The sequence below is a fragment of the Salvia miltiorrhiza genome, chromosome 7 (genome assembly GCF_028751815.1).
Source record: "Salvia miltiorrhiza cultivar Shanhuang (shh) chromosome 7, IMPLAD_Smil_shh, whole genome shotgun sequence".
Classification (NCBI taxonomy): domain Eukaryota; kingdom Viridiplantae; phylum Streptophyta; class Magnoliopsida; order Lamiales; family Lamiaceae; genus Salvia; species Salvia miltiorrhiza.
In genome coordinates this window covers 8,177,749-8,204,625 of record NC_080393.1, presented here as the reverse complement: position 1 = coordinate 8,204,625, position 26,877 = coordinate 8,177,749, and the positions used below count along the sequence as shown (strand labels likewise).

At 31.8% G+C, this 26,877-nt stretch overlaps 3 protein-coding genes across 4 annotated transcripts; 1 reads left to right on the top strand and 2 right to left on the bottom strand.

The window, feature by feature from the left end:
- Positions 1 to 7,923: 7,923 nt before the first annotated feature.
- On the bottom strand, positions 7,924 to 10,977 carry LOC130992285 (palmitoyl-monogalactosyldiacylglycerol delta-7 desaturase, chloroplastic-like). 2 transcript variants are annotated; one of them, XM_057916849.1, is made up of 5 exons: positions 10,594 to 10,977; positions 10,323 to 10,463; positions 10,096 to 10,236; positions 9,107 to 9,213; positions 7,924 to 8,443 (listed from the first exon to the last, which is right to left on the bottom strand). In XM_057916849.1, exons 1-5 carry the CDS (start codon positions 10,939 to 10,941, stop codon positions 8,191 to 8,193), a joined length of 990 nt encoding a protein of 329 aa, XP_057772832.1. In that variant the 5' UTR covers positions 10,942 to 10,977; the 3' UTR covers positions 7,924 to 8,190. The 2 variants fall into 2 exon arrangements, with proteins under 2 accessions (XP_057772832.1, XP_057772833.1); XM_057916850.1 differs by having other exon boundaries at positions 7,924 to 8,326.
- A 9,653-nt stretch (positions 10,978 to 20,630) lies between these two features.
- Positions 20,631 to 22,888, bottom strand: LOC130992282 (palmitoyl-monogalactosyldiacylglycerol delta-7 desaturase, chloroplastic-like). Its single transcript, XM_057916847.1, has 5 exons — positions 22,343 to 22,888; positions 22,097 to 22,237; positions 21,873 to 22,013; positions 21,023 to 21,129; positions 20,631 to 20,940 (listed from the first exon to the last, which is right to left on the bottom strand). The coding sequence occupies exons 1-5, from the start codon at positions 22,886 to 22,888 to the stop codon at positions 20,727 to 20,729; spliced, it is 1,149 nt and encodes a 382-aa protein (XP_057772830.1). The 3' UTR covers positions 20,631 to 20,726.
- Positions 22,889 to 23,251: 363 nt separating this feature from the next.
- Positions 23,252 to 25,295, top strand: LOC130992284 (protein POST-ILLUMINATION CHLOROPHYLL FLUORESCENCE INCREASE, chloroplastic). The gene is made up of 8 exons (XM_057916848.1): positions 23,252 to 23,422; positions 23,963 to 24,086; positions 24,167 to 24,251; positions 24,326 to 24,404; positions 24,478 to 24,591; positions 24,662 to 24,774; positions 24,860 to 24,970; positions 25,052 to 25,295. Exons 1-8 carry the CDS (start codon positions 23,326 to 23,328, stop codon positions 25,172 to 25,174), a joined length of 846 nt encoding a protein of 281 aa, XP_057772831.1. The 5' UTR covers positions 23,252 to 23,325; the 3' UTR covers positions 25,175 to 25,295.
- Positions 25,296 to 26,877: the final 1,582 nt, after the last annotated feature.

Below are 26,877 nucleotides of genomic sequence, written 5' to 3'. Positions count from 1 at the left end.
TAAGTCTAGAACTAATTTAGTCAAATAAGTATATAGACCTTAGTTGTACCCTCAAATTAATTGTGTGTGTGTGTGAGAGAGAGCGCAGGCGCATTGCAGGTGTATGCCTGGTGGTGCGGCGTCAAAAGCCGTCACTCACTCTCTCACCCGACACTCGTTCATACTGCTTTTACTGACTTGTTTTTATCTTTTTAACCTTTTGTTTCTTCTGGATTTACTACAATTTGTATTATTAGATGCTGCCAAACAGAGCATACTCCTGCAAACTTTTTATATATCCTTTAGTTTATGTAATGCCATTGGCATGGAAAAGTTCCTTTGTTTCTTGGCATCTTTGTTCTTCCCAATCCCATGCTTCTATATTCTGTTTCTTCCCAATTCAACACTTTTTCACCTCTATACCATGTTTAGACTAGGTTTATCGGTGCAAAAAGTGGGAGACCAGGTCTTGCCACATGTGTAAAGCCAAATAAAAAAAAAAAAAATGATAAAGATTGAGAGGCCACGGTCGACCTTGTGAGAAAAGAGACCATGCATGGTCTCTCTCTCTCCTCGACCTTGTGGTTGGATGGTTGGGTGGTCATTGATAAACCAACAAAAATAGAAGTGGTTGGGTTGGGATGAATATTGGTGATGTGGAAGAGAGAGAAATTAATTAAATATTGAAGATGGTTGGATGGTTGGGTGGTTGGATGGTTGCTGATAAACTTAGTCTTAGGGACATGCAATAACAATTCATTACTTGTTATTGCATAAATCAGAATGATATATCATACATAAATTATTTATATGAACCTGGTGGCTTACACAATTACACATGGACTTATGGGAATTCTTTTGAAAAGAATTACTCGAGCATAATGCATGCCAATTTGCTAGCGTGACTTATAATTTATAAATAAATACACACATGACGTCTTAAATTTAATAAATTTAAATGATAGTCCTTTCTTTAATATTTGGAGCTACCATTATATACATGCGCACAAGACATCTCCACCTATTGATTTTATTGATATTTGAACTCCATTAAATGTCTTTAACATTGAATTACGAATTCGTCACATGTCATTACAGGTCTCTACACGAGTGAAAATAAATGTTCTTTTTACATAATGTCTTATAATCAAGTAGTAGTTTTTTTCACAAAATTAGTAATTGATTAATACTATACTTCATTCATCTAGTTGTGCCAAATAAATAAAAATAAAAAAGTCATCAAGTATACATGGTCGTCTTGTATTTATCAAATCAAGTAATATTTAATAAAGGCAAATATGTATTTACTAATGATAATAATCCCAATTAATCATTAAAATCTATCGCATTTCAATTACTGTAAAGTGTAAACTTATAATTGTATGCCCTTTTACATTTGAGTTTGATATATAATAGGTTGAGACCTCCAATGTCGGATAAAATATTGCTATTATTTTTTTAAAAAAGAAAACGCACGCATGTGTTTTATATGTTCACTTTTCACGGTTTTCGTTATCTCATAATAATAAATTGTACTAACAACTAACAAGTATGTGTAAAAGTTTTGTTTAACATATAGATTGAGAACTAAGCATTATGTAAAGAAACCTCGATTAACTCACATGGCATGCTTCCACCCACGCATAATGAGACAAACTTTATATTTCTTTATTCTTTTTTTCTTCTTATATATCCTATACAATTTTCTTGGCATAAAAGTTACATTAGAAATTGAAATGACAATTCGAGGAAATTATCTTCAAATATATATATATATATATATATAGAAATGATATTCAACGTATATTTTTGACATCCCTACCTGGTCATAGGGTGTTAGACGTAATAAGGTCCTACACGTTAGGGGTGAAATTGATACTTACCTTTTTATTAAAACCCTTGCCATTTAAAAGTAGATACATTTTATAAGGATAGAGGGAGTAAATATCAATATTATGTTTGATAAGATATATAAAAAATCTAAATCTTTTGTGTTAATATATAGTAACAAAAAAGATATGGAATGGTAGATAACATACCATAAATTTATGAAAGACTTTAATTTTTTTTATGCAAACAACATATTATAATGATATAGGTATTCATCCCACATTTATTATGCATAACAAACGAGCCCTAAAATGATAATGATTCAAATATAATAAAGAGTACTCACATGATTAAATATTAGTAAAAAATATTTTTCTCCAATATACATCATTTAATAATTTATCATAAAATGCAGTACTTTCGGAACAATATACTATATGAGTAGCATCATATATAACACAAACACAATTTGCATAGATTTACAAATTGAAAAAGGAAATGAAAAAGAGTTAATATATGAAAGTAGCTATTTTTTTTTAATAAACTTAAAATTTATCCACTCAAATAAAAACTTAAAAAATTACCCATTTTTTATGTTAAATGATAAAATTGTCCCTGGTGAAACGAGAAATAACACGGTAAATAAAAACAGTAAAATGACACCGGATTTACGTGGTTCGGTCGAGAAGACCTACGTCCACGGGGGTTTTGGGGGTTTTCCACTATAATCGAGAGAGTATTTTACAATTTACAAGTTGTAGACAAGAAAAAATGACTATCCTCTAATCTATACATCAAGGCTCTATTTATAAGCATGAACATAAATTTAAGGCCCTTGGGCCCATTAGACCCCTAAAGCCCATTAGCCCCATGAATCAAGCCCAAGTCCCGTTATTCTAATCTACATCTAAAAATTGAGCCATCAGAGCTGGAAAGCGGAGCCGAGCTGAGCCAAGCCGAGAGTCAGGGCAATCCTGTATCAAATATCAGAAATAATCACAATAACAACAATAATAATAATAATAATCATAACTAGAAATATTCCCGTTATGTTTAGCACAGCGCTGATGCATATTTCAGTCCTCATCAATCCCTAAGATTAAAATTAATAAAATACTCACCCCCAAGCTAAAAAAAAATCTTTTACTCCGATCCCCCTACCCCCAACCCCCAAGCCAAAAAAAAAAAAAATCTTTTACTTCCCCCCCACCCCCAACCCCCTTCTCCACCCCCCTGCTCGACTCCCACCACTCCGAAGCCAATTTTTTTTTTTATTATTATTGTTATTATTACTTCTCCACCTCTATGAATTTATTAATGTTTTTGAATTCACAATTAGATCTATGAATTTATAATTTAATGTTCTTGAATTCACAACCAGATCTATGAATTCACAACCAGATCTATGAATTCACAACCAGATTTATAAATTCATAAATTAATGTTTTTGAATTCACGACCACATCTATGAATTCACAACTTAATATTCTTGAATTGACAATCAGATCTATGAATTCACAACTAAAACTTAAATTCACAACTGAATCGTTAGTGTTGGTTGTGAATTCGAGTTTTAAAGCTCAAATTCACAACCAGTTTGATGAATTCATGACTGAATTGCTAGTGTTAGTTGTGAATTCGAGTTTTAAATCTCGAATTTACAACCAGTTTGATGAATTCACGACTGAATTGCTAGTGTTAGTTGTGAATTCGAGTTTTAAATCTCGAATTTACAACCAACTCTATTGTTAGTTGTGAATTTGACTGGTTGTGAATTCACAACCAAAAAATTCTGGATTGTGAAATGCGCGAATTTTTTAAATGGTAGTATTTAAAGGGGTAAAATTGTAAGTGTTTTTTATCTTAATGGATAATTTTTAAGTTCACTAAAAAAAATAGACTATTTTCAAAATTCACTCAACCAAAAATATACAATGATTAAAAAATTAAAATATATAAACTTTTGGAAACTTAAAGATGGGGATACACTATAATGCATGCTTAGATGACGTAAGCAACCGTGATTGTTTGGAGCAAAACAAGATAGAAATTAAACGACATTGGCAGATGAAGTATATATGGAGTATAAAATAATGATTATGAAAAGAATGTTGTAATAATTCTAAGGAACATTTTACAAGAAGTAGCATGAGATAATGAGAAACGAAGCGCAATTATTAAAAGATAATTACAATTAACAAACATAGAATTCATAATCATAATCATGATGCTTTCGTTTGTGCTCCCTCTCCTCTCCATTTCTTAATCATTCAAACATAAACAAACTTTTGACAATAGTAACACACTCAATTTCCGCTTTCAGCTTTGAAATTCCAAATGCTGGACTTATTCTTGTCAACTTTACCTTGTAAATCGCTACTCCTAATTAACTAATCAATAATAAATCTAATAATAAGTCGTGTGCAATTCGAAAAGCATTGCCTTCAAATTAGTGGAATCGACTCGTTGCTCGATGGGGGTCCGTACATAACATTCCTATCCTTTTTTTTTTTTTTAATTAATACATTGTTTGAGTGACAAGTGACAACTCGTAGTACTTTTGAATTATAGGGGCACCAATTTTGGTAGATTTATGTTGTTGTATTATTAATCTACTCTTAATTTTTGGCATAAAGATTTATTTGGACAAAGTCTAGCGTTCTTTGAAAATCCTGAGTTTCATCCCATTTCTTACTTGGTTTACACTTTTTAGGATATTAATTAATTACAAGAGGATAGTGATCTCGATGGTCTAGAGTAATTCCTGTTATATATGGTTGCATAAATTGAAGCTATATATTAATATCTTATTTGCGGGCATTATTATTCGTGATTCAGAAGGGCAGGTCGTGGCAGTTGCCACAAAGAGGCTGAGGGTTGTATCTTCACCTATGATGGCGGAGCTTATGGCGGTTGTGCAGGGGGTGATTTTTAGCATGGAAAATGATGTGATGCCGATTGAAATTTTCACAGATTCTCTACTAGCTGCAAGGGTGCTGGCTAATGAAGACGAGGAAGAGCAGTTCCTTTCGGATGACATTTGTGACATTATCAAGGTGGCTAGAGAGAATTTTTTAATTTGTGTTAATCATGTGTATCGTGAAGCTAATATGGCGGCACATAGATTAGCTCAATTTGCGAGATCATGTCCATCGTCTGTTAGTTGGACTGGTATTTTCCCTGATTGGCTCAGGGAGTGTGTTATTTTGGATGACGCTTGATTTATAGCATGTTTCTTTCAAAAAAAAAAAAATCTTATTTGCGGTCTACCATCTCACAGGAAAGATTGGATAAACTTTATTTCACATCCATTGAACAAGATTTGCTAAAAATCATTGAATTTGAAATATTTATTAACAAGTTTGCTTCTAAAAAGGTTTGAAGAAGTGTTTCAAAAAAATGCTTGAAGAAGTATCTTTAGACATATTATTTAAACAAATTAATTATTTTTTTCCAGTTTGTTTAAAAGACAGTTTTTCTCAAAGAAGAAAAAAAGTTGATAATGAACTCATGAGTTCGACGATTTTGAAGCAAAAACACAACCTTTTGTGAATTTGAAATATCGATCAAATTTTGTGATTATAGAAAAAAGAAGACAGTTTTGAGATTCATTGTTTTGTATAAGTCGTGTAATAGAACCTTAAGACAATATTAAATGCATTACATTTATTGTGCAATAGCAATAGTTTAAACAAATAAAATCCAATATAAATTCCAAATCTGTAGGCACCAGCACCAACTTTAGGGCTAATTAGCTCTTGTGGCCATCGAAATGACCATATTCTCAGACCTTCAAAAAATTAATTAATTCATACGATACTTTTAATATATTTTTTGGAGACTTTTTTATAAAGGTAATAAAATGAAAATTTAAATCATACTGGGCCGACCTGACTCCTGAAGCCCAATTGTCTTTATAAATTTAAATTGGATTTGGAGCTTTATAAGCCCATTAACTGACCAGATCCATGCAATTAGGCCTTGCCACAAAGAGACTTTTTGCTTTTAGTTATTACTAGCACTTCCATTGTATTCGTGCTGTGAGACGAGCATCAAAATCGAATAACATGTTAGATAAATAAATATAAATATTAAATAGAATAAGTATATTTTTTAAACATAAAATAATTCATACTAATTACTCAATAAAGAAAACGAATATGATAACACATAAATTTTCAACTATATTTAAAAGGAAAAAATAATTATAGTTATTAAATAATTATAATACATAGTATGAATTTTTAAATTTAAGAGATGATAAGTGATAGTGATGAAATACAATTTAATTTGTCATTATCAAAGACTGTGTGTTTAAAATACATGTGCGAATGAACTTGTTTGATTCACGCACTCAATTTAAGATTTTATTTCAAGGATCATGTATTCAATATCTTTTTCAAGTGTCACCATTTTCAATGTTGTGGGTTTCAAAAATAAATAAATTCAATGGTGTGATTCTGACACTCATGTGTATCAAGTTCATGTATTCAATATATTTTTCAAATGTCACCATTTTCAATGGTGTGATTCTTACACTTATGTGTATAACCATGTCATTGACATTTTAGGGTTTCTTCTATTTAATTGATAAAAATTTATCATAGAAAAATGAGAAATATCACAAATTTATATCTTTAAATGCCTTTTTTCTGTTCTTTTTATCACTTCAAAAATGGAGTGATAATATTATCCCTCCTTGAAGTGAAAAGAAGAAATGTAAAATAGTAAACTTCTCTTTTGTAGAAAATTAAACTAGTATGCCCGCTCGTGCGATGCACGATCGATATTGAAAGTAAACTATATTTTAAATAAATAAATAAATAAATATACATATTAAATATAAACATATGTAAACATGGATCTCAATCAAAAATATTAAAGTTATGAACGACATAATCTCAATAAATACATCAATCTTAAAATATTTGAACTTTTTTATTTTTGAAATACCAATTAATTATTTATAATTGATATTGTGCATAAATATATAAATCATCAAATATCAAAAGCAAGTAAATGATAATGAGCATCATTATGTATCATATAATATTCTAAGATGTACAAAACTATTTATTTGCATATAGTTTAATATATTTTTGAATGAATATTTAAATCATATTTATACGGTCATTTTGTTTGAATATAAATTTTAAAATAAAGTTCTTATGCACATCCAAATAATTGATTTTGCTGAAAAGATGAGATTTATTTTTATAAATAAAACTAATTAATTTATTAAGTTAAAGAGTTCTAAAATGAACAAATATAAGTTTAATCTTTTTAGTTGCATAAATATTAAAAATGATAGTATCTAATAAAAATATAAAAATAAAATAAAATAATATAGAAAAAGGAGTCAAATAGAAAGAAGATAAACGTGACATTCAAAAGAATGGATTTAGGAGAGAGGAGGGAGGAGAGAATAGATGAGAGAGGAGAGAGGAGAGATAAGAGAAAAAATACTAATTTTGTGACTATAAACGATAATAACATATTTATTTTAGAATAAATTTTTATAATTTTTATATCAAATTAAAGGTCTTTTCTTTATCTTTAATTTAACATCTATATTGAATATATTTTTATAAGTCAAAATTGCTGATTTTTAAAAGAGAAACAAAATAAAAATGAAAAGTGAAGAGAGAGAAATTTTGGTGGAAAAAAGTTTACGTTAAACTCATGTTTTATATATTATATAGATATAGATGAGGGAAGAGAAAGAAGACATTTATATACATAAATTTTAATTATTAATTCTTGCTTTTTCCATAATAAATTTATCAATAAAAAAGAACACAAGAAAAGTTTTTCAACTGCCTTCTAAAAAAGCCACGGATGAAGAAAGCAAACGAGTGAATCAATTTCCAAGATGAAATTATTTTATTTTCCATCCAAATAGGTTCGATTATATAATACCCGAGATGAATGTTTCGTAATAGGTCAGCAATTCCAATGAAATATTTTGGGACATTCACTTAGATATTTTACATTATTGGAGAATTATATAGTATCCTTCTTCAGGTTGGTACACAATTCGGGAAATTTTAGGAAATAATAATAATTGTTATTTGTATTGTTATAGTTGTAAAAGTGAGAAATGCATCAAATGGGTGAAATGAATAATAACAAGTTACAATAAAACGGACCAGTACTAGTAAAAAGGAGTATGCTTGTCAACAATTACAACATTAAAGGCTTAATCATACCTAAAAACTAAAAATCTTACACTTAATTTATAAAGTAACTACACTTTCGTAATAATAAATTGTCCTATAATTATGCTCCCTCTAAAATTCGAATCCAATCCAGGTTCACGAAAATGAAGATACCTTATAGATCAAGTGCAAAGAATTTATAGTTTGTACATTAAAAAAAAAATTATTTGATCCAATCCCTATATATATTTATATTAGAGTAATTTAATTGAAGGCTTGATTTAGCAAAGGCCATCCTCTGCTTGTGTGCTGGTGTAGACAACTTGATACGAGTAGCCAATCCAACTGCTTCAAGAAGCCTAATTACATACCAAGTCATATCAATTTGCCACCACTCTAGCCCATGTCTTGCTGAATACTCAAATGCATGATGATTGTTATGCCACCCCTCTCCAAATGCGAGCACTGCTACCCACCTATAAATTGCGTTTTTTTTCGATTTAAAAATTTGATATACATCTATACTATATTAAAAAGGGAGTTTTCAATTTCAAATTAATTTTAAATCAATTTTAAAATTGAATGGTAATTTTGTAGTTAGAATAAAAATTGAATGTTTATTTATAAGCTATGCATCTTTTTTTTCTATTTCTTTAACTTCTTATTTTTCTATTTTATTTCTTTTTAAAAATTTTGAAATTCGACTAATTATAAAATATTTGATATGCATATCAAATTAAAGATCATGACAAGAGCTTTAATTTTATATATGTTATGTAAATATTAGATTTAAAATATAAAAATTATATTTATTTAAATATTAAAACTTAGAAAAATTCTCTCTCCTCTCTCCTCTTTTTTTGAATAAATATATTTTTTTCGAGTATCTTTTAACTTATATTGTTTTCTTTTTTTACAATATAATTTTTTATTAATATGAATTATTCTTTATTATTTTTATATTAAACTAAAATATATTTATCTTAAATTATACTATTATTTTTAATTATATTTAGAATTTTTATATAATAATCAAATTAATATCAATTTTATATATAATAAAATATAAAAATATTTTTCGTGCAAGTGCAAATGCTAGTATATAATAAAATATGAGATTAACGAGGAAGGATATATACCAGTTATTTCGCGATAGGTCGCCGGTGTTCCATGCTTGTCTGCCCCAAATATGGCAAGCTGAATTCACCTGCCAAGTGATATGGTAAAGCCATACAATCCTCACACCCTGCACATTGCACATTGCACATTGTAACTTGTATTTAGTAGACTCAATTCACAAATAATTAAGCTAAGATGTCTTTATTGGACATATTATTTTGGTGAGAAATTATATTAATGTGATTTGGTTCAATTTTAGTTTCATATGTAAGTGAGGCTACCACCAACTATACAAACCCGTGGTCCGAAATTAGGAGCATACAAATAACTCGTTCACCCCATTTAATGATGGTTCACCAAAGCATACGTGATCTTAGTGATCAGTCTCAAATAATCTAATAATATATATACCATGAAATAAAATATCGAATTAGGACATTATTGTAAATAAGGAAATTCGAACTGATATTATTTTGTGTTAATTGCAAACTAACTTTCAATCTTTGGCATTATTGTAAATTTGACCAAAATTTTGAACTGTTTCAATTAAGAATCAAAATCTTACAGTTTGCGGGAAATTAGATATTGTACGAATTTAGAATTAAGATTTAAATAATTTTTTTCAACGTAAAAATTCAAAATTGAGAAAGAGCGTCTAAAAATAAAATTGACAATACAAAAAAATAACATAAAAAGTGAGTTTCATAAGTCTTTAATCAATTTTAAATTTTATCGTCATATAAAGGCTTAAATCTCAGCTCCAAACATGTACAAAAAAAATATGAGAATTTGATTTACCACAGATTGTAAGATTAAATCTTGTAGTGGAAATTTGCAGTAATACTCAAATGTATGGGAATTGATTTTTTCATTATTTAAATAGTGTCTCTCAATCACTTGTATTAATCTCAATTATCTTTAACTATAATGAAAGATTGGGTTGCGTGCGCCAACTACTGAAATATAGTGATTTTTTTATTGTGAGGAAGAATGAATTATATTGGCTTACCATTCCCCAAACAATGTAGGGAAATCCACCCATTGCATAGAGTAGAGCTCCAAGTGCTACATGATGAAGAATGTAAGTCTTTTGGAGAAACTTGTAGAATGGCTGCTTCTCTAAATCTCCAACATTGTTTGTCTCCCCACACTGAAGATTATATTTATGATTTAAGGAAAACCAAGAAAATAAGTGTAATAGGAAGAAATGATGTTAATCTATATATTCTCATGCACCTTTTGAGCAACATTGTCAGTGTCAAAGAGCCAACTCATATGACTAAACCAAAAGCCCTCAATGGGGCTGTGTGGATCTTTCTCTGTGTCAACAAACTGATGGTGGTATCTATGTGTGCTCACCCATTCAATCGGATTCCCCTGTAAAATAGTATATATATTCAAACACTCCACCACTAAACACTCAATTGAGTCACAATTTTGTTGGCAACAAGATGAAGTGAACACAAACATTCTTTTAGAAAATTTCAAGAGAGAGAGAGAGAGGGACCTGAAGGGCAAGAGAACCACAGTATGCAAAGAAATACTCAAGCCATTTGGGAAGCTTGAAGCTCCTGTGTGAAAGATTTCTATGGAAAGAGAGAGTGATTCCAAGAAGTCCAGTAATGACATACAATCCAACTGCAACGCCAAAGGCGCCCCAGTTGAATGTGGAAGGAGCTAAAACACACAACAAATGCAAAGCCGCCACCACAAAAACTATCCCAATATCTAAAGAATTCCACTTTCTGCCCCAAAACACATTCCTCTTCCTCGTCACCACCACATCTGACAGCACAATTCTCCCAAAGTGTGTATCTTTCTCATCCCCACACATTTGTGGCACCAAGAGACTCATTCTTATTGGCTAGGCTTGAGTTATGTTGGGTGCTAGCTAGCCTTATATATAAAATTGTGGGATTGTGGAAAGTTTGATTTTTTTTTTTAGTCAAAACACATCTCGATATATATTCTTGTATTTTTATCTTTTATTTCACTAAGTTCCTAGCTAGCTTTAACTTTTTTTGGTTTTAATATGTTCGAATTATTTTTTCACGTCTTTTGTCAAAGTTTTTTTTTTTTTTTAAATTATTATTACTAGCTACTCCTCCGTAGACTATATTTATTCATGACCTCACGATTTGTCGTAATGATTAAGACAAACATTTTTAAACAGAAAAAGGGTATTTCTTTTGCAATAATACTGGGATCACTAAAATGAAATAATAGTACTAAAACTAAAATGTCAAAAGACTAATAAAACAAAAATTGAGTATTAAGATATTTATGAATGTGTTTTGCCTTTTCTTTTGAAGAATTTGGTCATGTCATTGAATCGAAAATGGACAAAGAAAAGTAAACGCAACGTGACAAACAAGGTGATAATTAAGAGATAGTACTAACTTATAAGGCGGCGGAAGGTTTTGTAGGGTTGAATTAGGGATTTTTGATAGTGCGGCTAATACGGGTGTTTTAGTTATTTAGATTAGTGTTGTTTGTTTTGTGATTTTATTTGATATTAGGGGTGAGCATTCGGTTATATGGTTCGGTTTTTGCTAAAACCAAACCAAACCATATTTTAGTTCGGTTTAAAAAAAAAAACCGAACCGAACCGAACCGAAAAACCGAATTAATCCGAAGAAAACCGAAATTTTCAAAAAAAAAAACCGAAAAAACCGAAATTTTCGAAAAAAAAAACCGAAAATTCCAAAAAAAACTATAAAATTAAAAAAATATTAGAAGTTAGATATTATAAAATTATAATTAAAATATTATATATATATATATTTATATATATATTATAAATATAATTCGGTTTTTCGGTTTTGTTCGGTTTTAAAAAATCCGAACCGAACCGAACCGAAAAACCGAAATTTTATGGAAAAAAAAACCGAACCGAACCATATTTTAAAATTTCGGTTTGGATCGGTTCGGTTATTCGGTTTCGGATTTTTTGCTCACCCCTATTTGATATTATTCAAGTTTGTGGTCTTTTGGCGCAGGAATTGCATAGATTGGAGTTGGAGACTCATGGATGAGGAAAACTCAAGAATTGTGTGAATTTGATGAAGTTCGTGTGCTTTTGAAGAAGATTAGAGATTGAGCTTGGAGTTATTTATTTTAAATTTAATTAAAATCTAGGGCAAATAGCGCCAAAATTCCTATAGTTTCCTCGAATTCGTATTTTTTTCTCTTGACCTTTAAATTTCTTGTTAAAATCCTTGAACTTAATTCTGATACTCGTTTTTCCCTTAATGACGTTTTCCGGCAACTAATTGCACTAACGTGTCACCTATGTGGAAAGCTTGTGCTGAGTCATTAAATTAGGACCAAAACGTCGTCGTTTTATACACGATTGCACAGTCCCTTCTTACTCATTCTCTGTAATCGCTGTCAGAATCGTAAGCAAAATTCTCGAAGAGTAAGCAGCGGGGAAACCACCGCCCCATGATTCAATTTCACCACGAATTGCCCAAATCTCCGACGGAAGAAACTGAATAAAATCCAGCACGACAGCTTCCGGCCAAGGTTCTTCATTGAAATCGGCGCACTCGGTGGTTAGTGTTAGGGATGGCAACGGGCCGGATCTGGACCGGGTCTGGCCAATACCAGATCCAGATCCGTTTTCATATACCAGATCCAGATCCAGATCCAGATCCAGATCCGTGGATCTGAAAATTTTGGATCCAGATCCAGATCCGTCAGATCCGCGGGTCCACGGGTCCAGATCCATGGATCTACTATTTTTAAATTAAATTAAAAAAAATCACAAAATCAACAACATCTAATTTCCATCATGAAAAATATAACACAAAATACTTTTATCTAATTACTTTTAGGTTTTATTCTTTTGAATATAATTTATTTATTATTTTTAATTTAGTTAATATTATTAGTAAACTAAATATAAAATATAAAAATATATATATAAAATAAAACGGATCCACGGGTCGGATCTGGGCCGGATCCGGATCTGAAATTTCAAGATCCAGATCCAGATCCGTTTTCAAAATTGAGATCCAGATCCAGATCCAGATCCGTCGGGTCCAAAAAATTGAGATCCAGATCCATAAAAACGGATCTGGATCCACAGATCTGGACCGGGTCCAAGATCCACTGCCATCCCCAGTTAGTGTTGAAAGGGCAGGGGACGAAGGTAGCAGCGGCGGTGGAGGTTTCTGCATGGATTGGTGTTGGGAAGGATCAGAGGGCGGTGGCAGAGGGGTGGAGAAGAGATTTGAGGTCGGAGAGAGCAATGGTAACAGATGGCAATGGTGGAGGCGAAGTTCCGGTGGGATGATGAAGACGAAAACATGGATTGGGTGTGTTTTTCTCAAGAACACTAATTTGATTTTGCCTTCAATTTTTCGATTGGATTGCATTTAATTCCCTAAATAGACATAAAACTACGCTGTTTAGGATTTAGCTTAAACTATGTCGTTTGCTTCGCCGGAAACTTAATCCTACGTGGCTTTCCGACAGCCATGTCAGTATTAGTTATATTGCCAGTCAATTTTATGGGAAAAATGAGAAACGGAATTAAGTTTAAGGATTTTAACAATAATTTAAAAGTTACGGAAAAAATGCGAATTCGGGGAAATTATAGGGATTTTGGCGCTATTTGCCCTAAAATCTAATACTCTTGTGTTTATAATTAATTTTGGGGACTTATTTTGTGAAGGGCCGATAATCCCATGATTTGGGTTATGGACGGCTGTTTTGTTTAGGGATTTAATCCCTTAGTTATTACTCTCCTCCCAGCCGCCAACTTAATTAGGAGTATTATTATTAGGGGTTTGGTTAGTTGCTCAATATACACGTTTTCTTTTTATTTTTATTTTTCTAGATTAAGAGTTAATTGGATTTTTAACTTTTGCTTAGGTTTTAGATTTCAGGCTTTTAGCATTGACTTTTATTAAGGAGAATTCTTGGCAAAACACGTTTACTACTTAGACTTAGATTTGTTTTGCTTTTCTTTTGGAGTTTGCAGCTGGAGTTCTTCAAATTGTGGCAAACGAATTCTTCTTGTTTCAAAAGTGGTGATTTGGTTTTTATCAATTTTATATTTTAGTTAGTTTCGTGTTGCCTATTTCTTTATTTTATGATTTCTTTTAATTGTTTGATTGTTTATAGTTTGATTATGAGTAGTTAAATATTGATTCGGTGAGAATAATGAAATATTGATTTAATAATCTGTGAGACCTAATTGAGCCTATATTTATTTTTATTGATTCCGATTCATTCCTTGTGTTTAAAGATGGTTCTGATTTTATTTAAGTATGATCAACTTGTTATTTGGTAGTGTAGAAAATAGAATGACGATAAATGTAAGGATGCAGAACCGAGGCGAGAATAAATTCTCTCTCTGTAAGGCAAAATTACTTCCGCTCTGTGCTCGCGGATCTACAGTAATTGCCCCCAAGATACAACGGTTTTTGGATGATAGACGAGTCCTTAGCACTAGGAGTTCGCTATCCGATCGAACGGCTTGATACTCGGGACTGAGTATGTAAACTAAACTAATATGAAAAATTGATTATCTGAATTTGTTGGTGTGTTTTAATCTCATTCTGGAGGGCCCTATTTATAATAGTCCAGGGGTTTCCTTGAACTGACGTGACTGTTTGGCCAAACAGGAGGTCCGAACTGGCGTGTCTCTTCGGTCTTGAACCGTCGCCACGTGCCCTATTTGGACAAACAGATCCGAACCATCGTGTCTCTTCAGTCCTCAACCGCTGCCACGTAGGTTTGGGCAAACAGGTGGTCCGAACCGTCGTGTCTCTTCGGTCCTTAACTGTCGCCACGTGCACTGTTTGGGCAAACAGGTGGTCCGAACCATGGATATCTTTGGGCATTAATTACTCATTCAATTCTTTACAGATTTGAACAAGTAAATATATCAAATTAATCTACTCAACATGTAGATTCTAAAAATATCATTTAATTCCATTAATCACCAAATCAATTATGGTATTAAATAAACTATTTATTCCAACACAACTTAGATTTAATTGGATTAAAGTCAATCGGTTCCTGCCAATCCGTAATTGTTGGAATATGACTGATTAGTGATAACGCTACCGTGTTCGTAGTAGAAATAAATTGGTGAATTGATTATTACTAGCGTATCTAGGATAATTGATCTAAATTGGGTTCCTTCCTCTTAATGCTATTAGAATATTAAATTTAGGTCTGACGTCTCCAGCTAGGTTATATTTTAATAAGGGAAATATGCAGGTCTGGCATCTCCAGATGTTTATCGACACAGTAAGTAGGAATTAGGGTACGTCCGTTGCGTTCACGGTATCCTATAACTGGTTGGTTGATAGGGATTAATTTATTTTTGCGTCGATGAACAGAGTCATTAAATTAATATGGATTTATTCGAGCCAGAGTTACTTTCTATTGATTGTTTTCTAGAATATTTTCGTGCTTTATTTTTTTTCGTAGTTTATAATTATTTCTCTCAAAATTAAGGCGTGGTGGCTACACCAATTTTAGATCTTTAGGAAATTGATTACAATTAGCCGTTCTTTGTGGTTCGACCCTGCTTGCTACTAACTATACTAATTCTTAGCTATTGCAGGAATTATTTGGTGGTATACGACGTCCACCAGCTTCGTGCAATGCATGAGACTTTCTTTTTCTTTTTTTCCTATTTGAATGAAAAAAAATGTACAATTATGAAAAATATAAAGAAAATTTTGATGTAAAAAGTTGTCGAATGATGACATATGATCTTTAATTCTTTCTTCATCCCGCTATAAATAACTCAAAAGTTTTCGGTACAAAAATTAAAGAGAATGTGTGAATTAACTAAAAGTGGTAGTGCCCATATTTTTTGAAGGGTTAAATTTTTTTATATATGGAAACAGTCCATTTGTAATGGGACGAACCAAAACCAAATATAGGTCACTTTTAATGGGAGAGAGAGAGAGAGAGAGAGAGAGTGATTATAAATTATATCTGCTTCTTCACTATTTTGGTACCAATTTTACTGATTTTGGTCGTGAGCCTCTGTGGTGGGAGTTTAGAGTGGCGGGATTGAGATTTTCTCATACATCTGATGCGTTAGATTCTGGTTCCGATCTCATATGGCCTTTTTGGGTTGCCTTGATTTTTTATTTTATTTTTCTCGCTTTTTTGTCTTTATTGATAGTTTTTCATTAGATTTTCGCCGAAAAGATTATTTTGATGATGCTCGATCCTTAATTAACGTCTCTGTTCTATTAATAATAGGTTGTTAGCTAGATTTTTCTTTTCTTCTTTTTCTTCAATAACATATAGAAAATCACACCGAACAATCCCTATTTTTGGACTCTCCCACATCAGAAGGTGGTGTATTAATTTAAGCATGCGCGCTATGGGTAGGTGAATATTTTAAATTTTGACAATGCTACCAAATTAATTCACCACTCTATTATTTTATTATCAATTAATCTATGTCTACATATTATGTATATACATAATACCCCTATAATTAAACCGGTTTGGTCCGGTTTTATATACCCCGGTTTGGTTTTTTATATTTTAATGCATTCCTTTTATGCCCTTATTCAAATTTATGGTAACTTAATATTTCCATCCAAAATCAAATTCTATATCCACCTTTGGAGGCATTCACATTAAATTGTAGACTTTCTTCTTCCTCTTCTCCAAAATTATGAACAGTTCATATTTTCTCTCATTTGTGCAGTTCATAATGGCGAGTCTTCTCCTGTAGACTTTCTTCTTCCTCTTCTCGACGTTAACCACATTGCCCAATATCAAATAACTAATAAAATGATAAGATACATAAAAAAAAAACAAAAATGTACATTTATAATGTACTATACCCGAATATAAATTGTATTGCTTTTTTTTTTTTGGGTTTCAAAAGCAAAGGTTAAAACTTTATCTTTATATTTATATTTTTAAATCATTATATAATAATTTTTAGGACTTAATTATCACTATATGAGTAAGTTACAATGTCCCTAATTAGGGGTGTTCACAATTTGGTTTAAACCGTAGATCAAATTAAATCAAACCGTTTTTGTGCGGTTTGTTTTGGTTTATAATTTTTAAAAAATATGATTTACGGTTTAGGTTTGGTTTTTAAAAATTATAGACAAAACCAAACCGTAAACCATTTATTATTATTATTATTATTATTATTATTATTATTATTATTATTATTATTATTATTATTATTATTATTATTATTATTATTATTATTATTATTATTATTATTTGTTGCACACTTATATATGTAGTTATGTTTTTCTATGTTAAAAAGGAAAGATGCAAGGAATGGTGTACATAAATAGATATTACTCATTATATGCTATTAATTATTATCACGTTTTGTTTCATACAATGTTCATGTTGGATTGTGGATTCTATCATATAAGTTGAAGATGTGAAGTTTATACAACTTCTTGATTTTTTGCAAAAGGTGTTAGTTTATTCTTATTCTTAAAATACACATAAAGTCATTTCATTTATGTATTAGAATAGTTTCTAGTGTGTTTCGGCTATATATTCAACCGTATTTTATTTTTATTATTTTTGAAGGTTATTTGATTACTTTGAAACAAGAAAGTAAAAAATATATAAAAAATCGAAAACCAAATCACATTAATACAGTTTTGTTTGAAATGGTTTTGATACTAATATAGTTTGGTTTGATTTAAAAAAAAATATCAAACAATATTTTGCGCTTTGGTTTGGTTTTGATGTCAACCCGCACCAAACCAAACCGTGAACACCCCTGTCCCTAATATTTTATAATATAATTTTTTTACAGTTATATTTTTTCCTTTTCAACTATAATTTTGTATTTTGTATCTCTACGAGCATAATAATGTAATTATTATTATTATTATTATTATTATTATTATTATTATTATTATTATTATCATTTTTAATTGATAAATAAATAAATTTATGGAAATTTTTAAATAATATTAAAAATCTTGAATTAAAAATAGTTAACTATAGATGATAATGACATTAAGTAAGTTTTTTATTAATAATTCAAACATAACATGTCTTACATAAAATTATATATTTTATATGAATAAACTATAATTTATAGGTGAAAAAAAGAAATAAATCAAGATTATTGATTAAATTGTTGGAAACATTTATAATGAAATCATGTGATTTATTATTTAAGATAAAAAAAATATCAAAATCATTTTGGCTTTAGGACCAAAACCAACATAGAAGCTGGTAGAAGAAGAAGAAAATAGATTAATCATATACGATTAAATTAGTTTAATTTTTTTTCCCAACATTATCATTACTTTTTTTTTCCCTTAACTGTTAACTTTAGTAATTTATTATGGTTTTTGCCAAGTTTTATCTTTCTTTAATTTTTATTCATTTTTTAATCAAATAATGTAACTAAAAAATTGAAATAATCAAAATAAGTAAAATTTAATTTTCTGATCGAAATCTTTCAATCAAAAGGAAAAATAAAACTGAAATAATTAGTAAAACATAATTAAACTTAGTGAGTTAGTTAATTAATTAGTACAATATATTTATGGTAAAAAGTTCTTTAATTATTGTGTAAAGATACAACTTTGACTTTACTCATTTTTACCTAAACTCGATTAGGGTATATATGTAAAACACTATATCAGTTAATTAGCATTAATTAAGTATTAATAATTATGTAAAGAAAATGACTAAAATGTCCTATTATGTATATACATAATATGTATGAATAGCATCACTCTTTTATTATTTCTTTTAATTGTTTGATTGTTTATAGTTTGATTATGAGTAGTTAAATATTGATTCGGCGAGAATAATGAAGTATTGATTTAATAATCTGTGAGACCTAATTGAGCCTATAATTTATTTTTATTGATTCCGATTCATTCCTTGTGCTTAAAGATGGTTCTGATTTTATTTAAGTATGATCAACTTAGATTTAATTGGATTAAAGTCAATCGGTTCCTGCCAATCCGTAATTGTTGGAATATGACTGATTAGTGATAAAGCTACCGTGTTCGTAGTAGAAATAAATTGGTGGATTGATTATTACTAGCGTATCTAGGATAATTGATCTAAATTGGGTTCCTTCCTCTTAAAGCTATTAGAATATTAAATTTAGGTCTGACGTCTCCAGCTAGGTTATATTTTAATAAGGGAAATAGGCAGGTCTGACGTCTCCAGATGTTTATCGACACAGTAAGTAGAAATTGGGGTACGTCCGTTGCGTTCACAGTATCCTATAACTGATTGGTTGATAGGGATTAATTTACTTTTGCGTCGATGAACAGAGTCATTAAATTAATATGGATTTATTCGAGCCAAAGTTACTTTCTATTGATTATTTTCTAGAATATTTTCGTGCTTTATTTTTTTTCGTAGTTTATAATTATTTCTCTCAAAATTAAGGCGTGGTGGCTACACCAATTTTAGATCTTTAGGAAATTGATTACAATTAGCCGTTCTTTGTGGTTCGACCCTGCTTGCTACTAACTATACTACTCCCTCTGTCCCAGCTTTTAATATCCAACTTTCCTTTTTTGGTCGTTCCACGTTTTAGTATCCATTTCTATTTTTGGTAAAAGTAGGTGGGGCCCTTACTCCACTTTAATTATTTTAACTCTCACATAAAATGTGAGACCCTTATTCCACTCACAACACATCAATCACTTTATTAAAACTCGTGCTGTTCTCAACTGGATACCAAAAGTTGGGACGGAGGGAGTAATTCGTAGCTATTGCAGGAATTATTTGGTGGTATACGACGTCCACCAGCTTCGTGCAATGCATGAGATTTTTTTTTTCCTATTTGAATGAAAAAAAATGTACAATTATGAAAAATATAAAGAAAATTTTGATGTAAAAAGTTGTCGAATGATGACATATGATCTTTAATTCTTTCTTCATCCCGCTATAAATAACTCAAAAGTTTTCGGTACAAAAATTAAAGAGAATGTGTAAATTAATTAAAAGTGGTAGTGCCCATATTTTTTGAAGGGTTAAATTTTTTTATATATGGAAACAGTCCATTTGTAATGGGACGAACCAAAACCAAATATAGGTCACTTTTAATGGGAGAGAGAGAGAGTGATTATAAATTATATCTGCTTCTTCACTATTTTGGTACCAATTTTACTGATTTTGGTCGTGAGCCTTGTGGTGGGAGTTTAGAGTGGCGGGATTGAGATTTTCTCATACATCTGATGCGTTAGATTCTGGTTCCTTTAGCGAGCGGTTGTTTCATCAGCAGCTCATATGTCTATTTTGCCTTGATTTTTTATTTTATTTTTCTCGCTTTTCTGTCTTTATTGATAGTTTTTCATTAGATTTTCGCCGAAAAGATTAATTTGATGATGCTCGATCCTTAATTAACGTCTCTGTGCTATTAATAATAGGTTGTTAGCTAGATTTTTCTTTTCTTCTTTTTCTTCAATAACATATAGAAAATCACACCGAACAATCCCTATTTTTGGACTCCTCCCACATCAGAAGTTGGTGTATTAATTTAAGCATGCGCACTATGGGTAGGTGAATATTTTAAATTTTGACAATGCTACCAAATTAATTCACCACTCTATGACGCATTGATATCAAGGCATTAAAAGCCATGGAAATTATTTGTACAAACTCAACAAAGTGAGGGCCCTATACATTAGACTAATTTAATGGCTTGATTATAGGAAATGTCATTTTGTGCTTCTGTGCTGGTGTAGGCAACTTGACATCAGTGGCCAATCCAACTGCTTCAAGAAGCCTAATTGCATACCAAGTCATATCAATTTGCCACCACTCTAGCCCATGTCTAGCTGAATACTCAAAGGCATGATGGTTGTTATGCCATCCCTCTCCAAATGCAAGCACTGCCACCAACCTGTAAACCTTATGTCTTAAGATATACAGTATTCACGATATGTATTGATATAATAAAATACGAGATTGATGACCAAGGATACCAGTTATTTCGCGATAGATCGCCGGTGTTCCATGCCTGTCTGCCCCAAACATGGCAAGCTGAATTCACCAGCCAAGTGATATGATAAACCCACACAGTCCTTACACCCTGCACATTTTAACCGGTTTCTAGTTTAATGGAATCAGAAATAAGGCGAGTCTTCTTTATTGGACATATTATTCCCACTGTAACATTATTTTATTTGGATGAGAAATTATATTAATGTGATTTGGTTCAATTATAGTTTCATTTGTGCATGAGGCTACTACCAACTATTCAAACGAGTGGTTCGAAACTAGGAACATACGGATAATTTGTTTCACCCCATGTTAGTGATGGCCCACCAAAACATACATGATCTTAGTTCAATCTCGAATCGTCCAATAATATACTTAGAGGAACGTATTGATGAAATAAAATATCAAATTAGAACATCATAGTAAATAAATAAAAAAATCGAACTGATATTTATTTTGTGCTAATTGCAAACAAAATTTCAATCTTTGACAATTGACAAGGATAACATAAAAAGTGAATTCAAAAGCCCTTAATGTATTTTAGATTTTATCATAAGGCTTTAAATCTCAGTTCCAAACATGTACAAAAAAATATGAGACTTTAATTTACTACAGACTGTAAGATTGAATTATAATTGAAACAAATCATAATTTATGAGAAATTTGCAATAATACTCAAAGGTTTGGGAATTGACTACATTATTTAAACAGTGGCTATGAATCACTTGTAGATCTCAATTATCTTTAACTATAATGAAAGATTTGTTTGCGTGAGTCAACCAATGAAGTATAGTGATTTTTTATTGTGAGGAAGAATGAATTATATTGACTTACCATTCCCCAAACAATGTAAGGAAATCCACCCATTGCATAGAGTAGAGCTCCAAGTGCTACATGATGAAGAATGTAAGTCTTTTGAAGAAACTTGTAGAACGGCTGCTTCTCTAAATCTCCAACATTGTTTGTCTCCCCACACTGAAAATTATTTACTACTATTATTTAAAGAAAACCAAGAAAAATAAGTGTAATGGTAAAAAATGATGCTAATCTATTCTCACCCTTTTAGCAACATTGTCAGTGTCAAAGAGCCAACTCATATGACTAAACCAAAATCCCTCAATAGGGCTGTGTGGATCTTTATCTGTGTCACAAAACTGATGGTGGTATCTATGTGTGCTCACCCATTCAATCGGATTCCCCTGTAAAATGGAGTAGTATATTCAATTGAGTCACAATTTTGTTGGTAACAACATGAAGTGAACACATCATTTTCAGAAAATTTTAAGAGAGAGAGAGAGGGGGACCTGAAGGGCAAGAGAACCACAGTATGCAAAGAAATACTCAAGCCATTTGGGAAGCTTGAAGCTCCTGTGTGAAAGATTTCTATGGAAAGAGAGAGTGATTCCAAGAAGTCCAGTAATGACATACAATCCAACTGCAACGCCAAAGGCACCCCAGTTGAATGTGGAAGGAGCTAAAACACACAACAAATGCATAGCCGCCACCACAAAAACTATCCCAATATCTAAAGAATTCCACTTTCTGCCCCAAAACACATTCCTCTTCCTCTTCACCACCACATCCGACAGCAGAATTCTCCCAAAGTTTGAATCTTTCTCATCCCCGGATAAAGGGATTGACGCTGCACACACAATTGGCGTGTGCCTCACCCTTTTGATCTTCGCATCTCTTATTCGGAGAAAGAAGCTATCTTTGAGAGAATTGGGTGTGAATCTTGCGTTTGATGAAAAATGTATTGAATTTTGTGTGATTTTTGATGGATCGAATCTTTGAAGAGGTGGGAATTGGAAGGGCTTGGGCTTGGATGGTGGTGGCACCATGAGAGCCATCTTCTCGGCTTGGTTTTGGGTTGTGTGGGGTGCGATGCTTATATAAAATTGTGGGATTATGAAAAGTTTGATTTTTTTTTTTCTTCAAGAATTGATTGTATCGAAGCGTAAATGGACGGAGAAAAGAAAACGCAACGTGGCAAAGAAGGTGATAACTGATAAGGCGGTGGGAGGTTTTGTAGGGGGTTGAATTAAAGATTTTGGATAGTGAGAGGCTTGTTTTTATGACCGATAACTGATAATCAAGATTTTTCTTTTTTCTCTTTGTTGTTATTTTTAGGGGGGTTTTTACTAAAGATATTTCATTTTCACCTTTCTTGTCATTTTCTTGAATACGAGATATTTTCTGTATGAGTGGTTGGCTTTAAATTCTCAGATTATGCTATCCTTGTTCATCTGAACCCAACTCTTCTATCTACTATCTTTAGCTTGCAAGAATGGCTGCAGCAGCAGCAACTACTACAAGTGCATCTCTTTTTAATTCTTCTAAGCAAATTGCATCTACTAGTGGTGGAGTTGCTTCAAGATCACATGGTATATATGTAATTACCTTTTGCTTTTGATTGTTGCGTGGGATTGATGCAATTCTTATGCGTTTTTCACTTCTTGATGAAGTAGCACCATTAATCGAATTGGTGGATTTCCAAATTGATTTGATTAAAACCATCATTAATTCGTTGATTTCTAGTCTTTCACTTCAAGAAATGAAGAGGAATAAGCTATGTTTTTCCCCTTCAAATTGTTTCTTATCTGATGTAGCTGTGCCATCACTAGATGCTTAAATTGTTTGCATAGTCTTGAATTGAGACATATATAATATAAATCTTGCCGTTCACTTTTGATATCTGATAACCATTTTACTACTATTATATGGCTTGATTTAATCCTGATATACTTATTAAGGACAGAAAATCAATAACTTTCCATTCATGGAATCCTATGTGGTGTTCATCAACACTTTAATTTTTTCAGTGTGTGAAAGCCATAAAGAGTTACCTTATGATTCAGTGGTTATTGAATTATTGGGCATTAAGTTCCTATTAAACATCATCTCATCGTTGTGTTGAACTGCAGCTGTTCGATTCTTCGGTGCTCCTGTGCGGACCAGTGCTCCAATCAAGAGAAAATCGAACAAGATCAGTGGGAAAGTCACTGCTGCAGCTTCAGTTGCAGCAGCTCCTGCTGAGGAACTTAAAGAGTGAGTTCTAGTCTTCGTGAAATAAATCCTTAACTAGTAATTAATATGATTGTTCCTCGTATTAACATTCTGCTATCCAGATATGTGCTTCCTTCGTGGGCTGAATTCGACCTTGGAAGAGCTCCGGTTTACTGGAAAACTATGAACGGTCTGCCTCCTACTGCAGTACGTAAACGCCCCTCAAAACTAGTCCATTTCGAGTTATTCACTACTTGTATTCAATGTAATACCTTTGTCAGGGGGAGAGACTGAAGCTGTTCTACAATCCGGCTGCAAGAAATCTGGTCCCTAATGAAGAATATGGAGTTGCTTTCAATGGTGATTAATTATAATGCAGTTTTATTTCAGAGTGATGGTAGTTTTATTGATGGGATTGATAAAATATATGCAGGAGGTTTCAACCAGCCTATCATGTGTGGTGGGGAGCCAAGAGCAATGCTCAAGAGAGTCAGAGGAAAAGCCGATCCCCCTTACTACACCATCCAAATATGCATCCCAAAGCACGGTATATATCATCCTGCACTACTGCAAATCTCTTAGCTTCTGCATTGGTCTGAGGTTGTCTAGTTTTGCAGCATTGAGTTTGATATTCTCGTTCACGAACGGATCCGAGTGGGACGGCCCCTACAGGCTGCAGTTTCAAGTGCCGAAAGCTTGGAGGAACAAGCCAACCGAATTCTTTACTGAGGTGATGAACAAAGTTGGGTGAATGAAAAACCATAATTAGAGGATGCAAGTTTGTTTATTGGATTGTTTTATATATGATGGTGCAGGGTCTTGCTGAGGAGTTGAGCAGAGAAGGTGCTTGTGAAGAAGCTATATTTCCAGATACAAATGTAGTGGTGACAAGCTGTGCCATGATTGGCAACTTATCAGTTGAAGGAGTCAGTCATCAAATCTCTCTCTTTGTTTGTCTCTCATGAGAATAGTTAAGTAGTTATGTTGAGTTGGTTGAATGGGTGCAGGGTGATCGATGCAGTCTAGATCTGGTGCTCGGATGCACCGATCCAACCTCGCCTATGTTCGATCCGCTGGCTAATGTGGATGATGGCTCTTGCCCTCCTTATTCAGACTCTGAGGATTCCTAGACATTATTCTTCCTTCAAATCCCATCTTTCATTTCTGTTGTAAGTATATAATCTCACTTTTCCACCATGTATACATATTCATAGCTACTACCATCAACATAATAAAACCAGCTTCTTCTTTTTTCCTTGAGTAATATCTATCCCTCTTGGGGAAAAAGTCACTGAGCTTACAAGTAAGTGTGTGTGTGTTGTATATTTTATGGGGCAAGGCTTATCTAACTGTAAAGCAAGTTTCAGTAGCAATTAGTGGTTTCTTAGTAAAGCAAATTGTGTAATTGATTCCAACATTGTTGAATAGTAGAGATGAGAAATTGGGAGTAAAAACTGCACCAACTCCACTACTTGATAGTGTGGAACAAAATTAGGTGAAACGTATTGATTTAGCAAGTTCCGGAAATCTTTACTTATAGACTTGTGATTTGAGTTGGAAGAAATGTTTGTTTACATGTTGATTTTTATATTGTAGTGTGTGAGTTAAATATAGTAAATACACTTTGCTTGTGGGAGGTAAATTGAGTACCCATTTGATGTGGTCAAACCGGCCTAGACTCTTTGAAAGAAAACCTTTCCCATTTGATCACGTTTCTTCATAATTACATAATGCATTTCAAGGCTTCAGCAACACTTTTCGTTTACGATTAAAAACTTGAGTTCAAGTTTTATTAATACTTTCTAGATCTAGCCAATCACAACATGCATTTGTATAGCAATTGTGTATATAAGGTTTTTTTAAGGGGAAAAAAACTGCAACTCGATGAACGAAAAAATAATGGCCATATGTTTGGACCTAAACAATTGAACTTTTTCCCCTTGTAATTTAACCACTCAATTTTGCGATTTTTGGGCAAAAAATTCAATATGGTAGTAGAAAATAAAGTTTTGTGTCCGAATTCAATATTTTGATCTACTCCTACACACGAGAAATATAAAAGGCTTTTTTATGAATGTCTTGAATTTAAAATTGGCATCTTTAGTGCAAATTTAGTTAGACTTGGATTTTTATTTAATTTTTTCCTTTTTGTTTGCCCCAGGACGTGTTAATATTTTACTTCATAAATTTAGATTTTTTTTTTATAAATTACATAAGTAAATAAAAAAAATTCGACGAAAAATTCAAATTCAGAATTTCAGGTCTTGAGCATTAGCCTTCTACCGTTATACCAACACACGCACCCTCGTAAATTTAAATTTGGATAATTCAAACCGGAAATATTGGCCTAAAATTCATTTAATTAGTAGGGTGGTGGTGACTAGAATGCTGAGATGTCGAATTTCTCAAATAAACCTTAACATGTGTAACCATTTTATTTGAATAGTGGTCCACCTAACTTCTTTTCTGTAACTTTTTTTTAATTCAATTTTGTCAATTATATTGAATGAGGATAACTCAAAATTCAAGACTTTCGCTCAAAAAAAAAAAAAACTCAAGATTGTGTGCATGTGTTGGTCAAACGATAATGGTTTAATGCATAAGATCAAAGGTCTTGGGTTCGAGTTCTCTGTGACGTGACCTTTAAATTTCTTTTTTTAACACTATTAACTTATAAAAAAAAACTCAAGAGTAGGGACAAAGTTTTATGAATAGTCTATTTTGTGAATTGTCTATTTTGTTGCGGATGAAATGAGACAATACAAAATAGACAATATATTCGATCTGCCTTAGAAATTTAATATCATTTGATATTGGTTTGGGATAATTATAT